Below are 7,050 nucleotides of genomic sequence, written 5' to 3' on the forward strand. Positions count from 1 at the left end.
GGGTCCATCTGCGGGCGTCCTCGGTCCCAAGCATTTCCCACGCGTCCAACGGGACTGCCCAGCTTCTCCCGCTTCTCTTGCTCTGGGCCTGATGGACGTCCCAGCCGTGCTGAGCCCATGCAGCCCCCACGCGTGACGGGGTCCTGATTCCACCCCCTCAGCAGCCCCCCAGAAGCTGGCCCCATGTACCGTAGCAGATGGGGAGACTGAGGCTGGGAAGGGCTGGGCCATGCACCTCACAGGGGTTGTCTCCTGGGTCAGACCTTGGGCCTGAGGCAAAGACCAGCATGAGGGACCCCACACACCCCAGAGGGAGGAGCCGGGAGCCCTACAGCCTCACAGAACACAGGGTGGGAGTTGGGATGCTTTTCACAGGTCACTGGGCTCTACCCACCGCAAACCAGCTGCCTCTGAGCGGGTCTGTGTGACCAGGTCCCTGCACCAACATGTGGGATGGGCCTGGACAGGTGTAATGGGGCTTGTATTTCCTTCTCTGTCCATCCATCCACCCACCCATCATCCATCCATCCACCCATCCATCCATCCACCCATCCACCCACTCCTTCTCTGTCCATCTATCCATCCATCCACCCACCCACCCATCCATTCATTCATCCATCCATCCATCCACCCACCCATCATCCATCCATCCACCCACCCACCCATCCATTCATCCATCCATCCATCCATCTATCTATCCACTCATCCATTCATTCACCCATCCATCCATCCACCCACCCACCATCCATCCATCCACTCACCATCCATCCATCCACCCATCCACCCATCTAACCATCCATCCACTCATCCATTCATTCACCCATCTATCCATCCATCCATCCATCCATCCACCCATCAATCCATCCACTCACCCACCCACCATCCATCCATCCACCCACCATCCATCCACTGAGAGGAGGGATCTCTGTTCTCAACTTGAGTCTGGGTGGGTTCTGACTGCTCAGCCAGTGCAGAATGGCTGCAAGGCCCACGTGACTGCCAAGGCTGACAGGAAGTCACCTCCGCCTGGTGCACAAGCTCAGATTTCTTTTCTTTCTTTGTTTTTCTCTCTCTGTATCTGCATCTCTCTCTTCCTATCTCTCTCTGTGTCTCTATCTGCATCTCAGTCTCTCTCCCTCTCTGTCTCTGTCTCTCCTTGGGAGCTGAGCCTCGGAAGCCAGGTACGGAGCTGGGCACCTCTCAGGCTGCCTCACAGTGGAGACCCAGTGGAGCGAGCGGAGGGAGCCCACGATGCCCCAGCGGCTGGCGTCCTCCCAGCCCCGGTGAGAGGCCTCAGGCGATGAAGCCTCAGCTACGGCCCAGTGAGAAGCTGGCTGAGCGCAGCCAATCCCAGAAAACGCGGTGTCTAAATGCAGGGAGGGTGGACGGGCACAGGGGTTCTCCAGAACCCCAACCCCATGCTCCCCACGCGCCCCAGAGCGCTGGCCTCCGGGGTGAGCCCCCGCAGCTCCCCACAGCCCCCTCTCGTCTCCAGCGCGGGAACCCAGCTCCATTCCTACCTCCGCAGCCCCTGCCCTGGCACTTGTCTGCAGGTGTGGGCGGTGAGCCTGGGCCACCAGGTGAGCAGGCACCTGCCCCAAGCGGAGGTGGACCGCGCTGCTGCCCACGGGGTGGGGTGGGGGCACTGATGAGCCTCAGGGGGACACCCTGGCATGTCAGGAAGACCTGGGTCCCACCCTCAGGGTACCCCCCCCTCTGGGTGACCCCCCTCGGCGCTGCAGTGCCGCCGCCGTCCAGCAGGGGCCGCCACGCTGCCACCTTCGGTCCTGGAGGTGCAGTGGGTCAGAGGGGAAGGAGAAGTTTCCTGAGGGTTTGGCCCAATTACTGGGCGGACCAGCCTCACCCCCAAAGGGCCCCCAGCCCAGCATCCTCAGGAGGGCGGGACCGGCAGGCAGACCCCTGGAGGTGTCCCAGCCCGTCCCCACACCGTCCGGGACCCTGTCCTTCCAGCAGCGCCACCTGGGACTAGAGCTGCTGGTCCAACCCTGGGAGCTGGAGGTTCGGGTGGGACTCGGGAAAAACGCTCCCTGTCCTGGCCCCGCAGCACCCTCTCCAGGGCGTCCCTGGAGCAGGGAGGGCACAGCAGGGGACGTGGCACCCTTGGGCCCTCACCGTGTGGGGTCCGCGTGTGCCCGCGAGGGGACAGCAGGCTCCATGAGGCTGCGCCTGGCCCCTGCCCTCCGCGAGCTCACCTCTGCGGCTGCCGCCTCCAGATCTGACCGTCCAGGTCCCAGACCAGGAACCCCCGCGGCTGTTACAGAACGCTCAGGCCACACGGCTCCCACGGGAGACCCACCTGCAGGCCTTTGGGGGGGGGCCCCCCAGGTCCAGCACCAGGAGGCCCCCGAATTCCTGGGGAGGCTCAGGGCAGGGGCCAGGCCCCCAGGAGACACCTGTCCCACAGACCCCACACCTTGGTGCCCAGCTGAGCGTGGTGGGCGCCGCCACAGGGCGTGTCCCCTAAGAAAGGGGGTGGGTAGCGTCCTGCCAGGCCTCCCACAGGAGGGCTGACCCCAGGGAGCCCAGGCCGGGGGTCTGTCCAGGAGGGGGTCCTGCCGCCCCATGCGTGGCACACAGCTGTGCAACGGGCTCTGTGCCCCGGAGGAGCCTGGAGACTCGGAACTTTATTCCAGACAAAGCTCACGCTCTGGCTCACAGGTTCCCTCGTGTCCTCAGCCACAAAGGACCCCGCCCCTCCCCCTCCCGGTCTCACCTCGGCCAGCCCTCCACTGGCTCCGGGTCAGGCTCCGGGCTCTGGGGTCAGGCTCAGACTCCAGGCTCCGGGAGGTGGGGGAGAAGCCCTCTGTGCTGGGCCACCAGCCGGCTCTGACCACCCCGGCTTGCCTCTCCATGGAGCCCCTCACCAGCCCTCCGTGCCTGGCGGCTGCCAGCAAAGCCACACTGGATTCCACCACAGAAACCAGGACAGATGAGCTGGGCTGCGCTTATGGATATAAAATGACAGCCACAGGCACATCATTTATAGACGATATAAAATCACCAGTAAACACAATGAGCTGCTTTTGACTAACGGCTTTACTGTTTCTATAAAAACGAGACGTGCTTGTTGTGAAAGCCGTGAAGAGAACTGGGAAGGGAGCCTGGTAATGCCGGCCATGCCAGCCCGGACAGGGACCCCAACGTGCTCCCCCACCCCCCAGACCAGGAGCCGTGTGGTGGACAAACACTCCGAGAGGGACCGCGTCGCACATGCCCTGGCCGACCCGTCTACTGGGAGCAGCCTGTCCTCATGGTCAGTGCCCACAAAGCCAGCGCCACGGGCTCCAGAACGAGACGCCACCCAGGCCAGGGCGACCCAGGTCAGTGCATCCCCGGGTCCTGTCACAGGGAGGTGGGGGGGGGGAGCGGGCAGAGCAGGAAGATGGGAGGGAGCACAGGCCACAGCACGAGGCACCTCCAGACGCCGGAAAAGGCAGGGCTCTCGCCAGAGCCCCCAGCAGAGACGTGGCCCCTCGGGGGTTTCAGGCTCCAGACCCCTCAGGAACACGCCTCCTCGTTTGGGTTTCTGGGAACTATGCGGAGGGAAGGGCCTCCCGAAGGCTGGGGTGTGGCTGCAGTGGAGGGAGCACAGGGCGAGGGGCGAGGGGGACTCAGCTCTGCACCCCCAGCCATGACGTGTGTGGATGAGGCGGGGGGGGGGCAGACAAGTGCCAGACCGAGGGCCTGGGCCAGCCATGCTCCTGACCCTTCCCCCAAGGCCCTCGGAAAGGCCCTGGAGACGTGGTGCCCCTGCTGTCTCTGGGCCTAGGGCCGAGGAGTGAACTGCACTTCACACACAGGAGCGGGCGGACGGCGGGCCCCGCGTCCTGTTTTTAGTGTCAGGAGCCGCCCGCCATCCCCACGAAGGCTCTTCTCGGACTGGCCCTCCCCCGCCTCCCTGGCTCCGAGACCCTGTGTCGCATCACCCCGACTGCAAACTCACGGTGTTTCAGAACGAGAACCTCCCCAATGTCCACAGAAAGTTCAACTGCAAAGAGTTCAACACAAAGTACTTTTTCGTTTTGAAACAATTCCAGACTCCCCAAAAGCTACAAAAATAGGAGTGTCACAGGCCGTTTCCCCACACAGCATCTTACCTGATCACAGGACGAGGGCGGGATCCCCATGGCCACCCACCTGCAGACCCTCAGTCAGCGGTGGCCTCCCGCCCGTCCCCCTGGCCTGGGCCACGGAGCCTGGTCCTGGGACGGCCCGGTGTCCTCCTGGACCGGACGCTCTGAGCACTGGGCTTCCTCGTTATGCGCTTGGCAAGAAAACCACGGAGTGACCTGTGCCTTGTCGGGGCGTCAGGCTGGGGCGCTCCCCCTCCCCTCTGTGCACGGGGTGCTCCCTGTGGGCCCCACGGCCTGGCTGTGAGAAACAACATGGCTCCGAGGCAGAGCGAAGCCGCAGGCTGGCAGCCATTCTCGTTGATGCCGGAGCTTCCTTTTGTACAAACACACGGATATTTCTAGTTTAAACTTTCTTTTAATCCAGTCAACACAGGTTTTAATTTTGTTGTTTTTTAGTTTACTGAGAGAGACATCGATGTGTTGTTCCCCTTGCTCACTGGTTGGTTCTCTATGTGCCGACTGGGGACTGAACCCACAGCCCTGGCACATGGGGACGCGCTAACCATCTGAGTGCCCAGCCAGGGCCGCTTCTGCAGTTTCTAACATCTGTCTCATATATCACAGATACTCTTGGATTCTGCTTTTTCATTGTTTTGTTTTATAAAAAAGGGAAAGAAAACCATTCTTCCAGGGAAGTTTTCTAAAATTCACAAACGTCCAGTGTTACAAGATGCGGCCCGAGTGTCCGCTCACAGACGAGACAGTCTGTCACCGTCACGGGCCTCCCAGGTGACAGGAAGCCGTCCCACGTGCATTTTAGACAGAACTCGCACCCGGGGGAAGATCGTCTCTCAAAGTGATCCAGGAGGCGGAGGATGAGCCCTTCCGGCTGCGAGCCCCGCCCACCGAGGTGCCCCGAGGGCCTCGCCGCCCCATTCTCAGCCACACCCCACGTGATCCCGTGAGAATTAGTGTTTGTCTGCCTTTCCATCCATCAAATCTCCAAACCCCAGTTTTTCCAGTGGTTCCTGTGCCATCAGTTGCCTGAAAGACAGACAGACAGGTGTCAGGTGGAGGGAGAAGGAGGAGCAGCGCCCAGGTGCCCATCCCACCGGAGAGACCTGGTCCCCACCAGCCTCCTGCTGTTCAGGCGCCGGGGCAGGTGCCTGGGAGCCCAGAGCCCCTCCTGCCTCCCGCTCACAGGCCCGGAAAGAGCTGGGTCTGCGTGGTTTTGTGTGGGGAGGCAGCTCTGAGGCCCCCCCTCACCTCCTGGACGGGCCGGTACCCGCCACTCGCTGGCCACCATCACTGCCACCCCCGCTTCCAGCACTGAGCGTGTGCGCCCTGCACCCCTGCAGGCGAGCTGCCCCAGGCACGCTGGACACTATGAACACCTGTGACGCTCACACACAACTGAGGTTCTGTGGGCCTGTGTGCGCTGGCCACACTGCTAGAACACAAACAGCCCCGGAATGACCTGCACCCACGCCCCCCGAGTCCCCTGCAGCCGTCCCCACTCGGAAAAATGCTGGAGCTGCTTCATTAGCCAGGAGAAATGGAAAGGGGATGGAGACGGGAGAAAGATGGAGAAATGTGGGCAATTACTGGCGCTGGGGGACGGACGAGGGCAGGGCTCATTGGACTGCTCTCTACTCTGCACGTGCTGGACAATCTCCACTGCAAAAAGCCAGAATCCACTTAAACATAAAAAGTCTACGCGGAGGACAGACTAAGTAATTTGTCTGTGTCCCCAAAAGGGCTGGACAAGCTGGTAGGTAAGCTCCTTGCTGAGCACACTTGCCCCTACCAGTGTGGGCTGTGTTCAGTGGTTTCAGATTACACCCGGGAAGGTCCCCAGAAGGCGGTGCCCAGCAAGGAGTTCCACGGAGAGGCAGCCAAGGGGCTGGGAGGGGCCTGTCGCTGGAGACAGGGTGGGCGGGCGGCAGGGAGGCCAGATCCCGGGAACCTGGGCAACAACGCGCAGGACTGAAAGGGCGGCCGCACCTGCAGGCCGGCGGCTGGAAAGCCAAAGTGGCCCGGGCTCAGACAGCAGTGCCAGGTGCCTCTGAACTGTGTGCTGGCTGGGAGGTGTCCCCGGCCTGGCGGGGTGGTCAGTTGCGGGGTAAGAGCATCCTGGGCTCTGAGGGGCAGGCTAACAAGAGCTCAGGGAAATGTCTGCAGAGCGGCCAGCCCGGTCAGCACAGAGTGGACTGGCAGCAGGTCACAGTAACTCCAGGGCAGTGGGCTCACACTCGGGCCAGGCCCACAGTGGACCCTCTCGGTCCTGGTGAGGAGGGCGCCCGGCCAACAGCTCTCAGAGCTGCGGCCTGACTTCCCTGCGGTGGGCGGGCCCAGGACCCCCAAGGACGCACTGGCCCTGAAGCCTGTGAGCACCCCCTAAGGCAGGGGGAGCCCACTGCAGGCTCAGGGGTTCTGGGGGAGATCACTTGGGTTCACCCCGTGGGGGACCCTGAAGTCAAGGCCTCCGCTGGCGGTGGTCCGAGAGGCGGTCAGGAGCGGGAAGGGCCAGAGGCCCACTGTGGTCGTGTTTAAGCGGCCAGTTTGGCTCAGGATATAGAGCATCGGCCTGTGTCACGGCGCCTGCAGGAGGCAACCATCCACGTGTCCCCCTCCCACCCACGTTTGTCTCCCCCTCTCTCGCCCTCTCTCTAAAAAAGGCCCATGGAAAAATACCCTCGGGTGAGGATTAACAACAAGAAATAATACATAAGTGGCTGGGAACTGGGCGCCGTCGGAAGTCCTCCACCCCCACGTTTAAGTGGCCCACTGCCTCCCGTCGCCGGCACATTCCGAACCGCACAACACAGGGCCAAGGGGCGGGAGCCACTGCACCCCGCCTCCGGCTCGGGGCGGGAGCCACTGCACCCCGCCTCCGGCTCCTCCCTCGGTCCGCAACGCAGCGACGGCACCCACCCCGGTCTGCGGAGACACTGCA

General features: G+C 62.7%; 1 protein-coding gene across 1 annotated transcript in view; it reads left to right on the plus strand.

Annotated features, from left to right (window-relative positions):
• The first annotated feature begins 1,251 nt into the window (after positions 1 to 1,251).
• Positions 1,252 to 7,050, plus strand: part of LOC102252652 (cytochrome P450 2W1) — a 17,725-nt gene continuing 11,926 nt past the window's right edge. The window contains exons 1-4 of the mRNA XM_014535270.1: positions 1,252 to 1,283; positions 1,439 to 1,580; positions 1,743 to 1,802; positions 3,183 to 3,274. Of these exons, the coding sequence (XP_014390756.1) occupies positions 1,252 to 1,283; positions 1,439 to 1,580; positions 1,743 to 1,802; positions 3,183 to 3,274 (326 nt within the window). The remainder of the gene's footprint in view (positions 1,284 to 1,438; positions 1,581 to 1,742; positions 1,803 to 3,182; positions 3,275 to 7,050) is intronic.

This window comes from Myotis brandtii, unplaced genomic scaffold (genome assembly GCF_000412655.1).
Source record: "Myotis brandtii unplaced genomic scaffold, ASM41265v1 scaffold1408, whole genome shotgun sequence".
In the NCBI taxonomy this organism is placed as follows: Eukaryota; Metazoa; Chordata; class Mammalia; order Chiroptera; family Vespertilionidae; genus Myotis; species Myotis brandtii.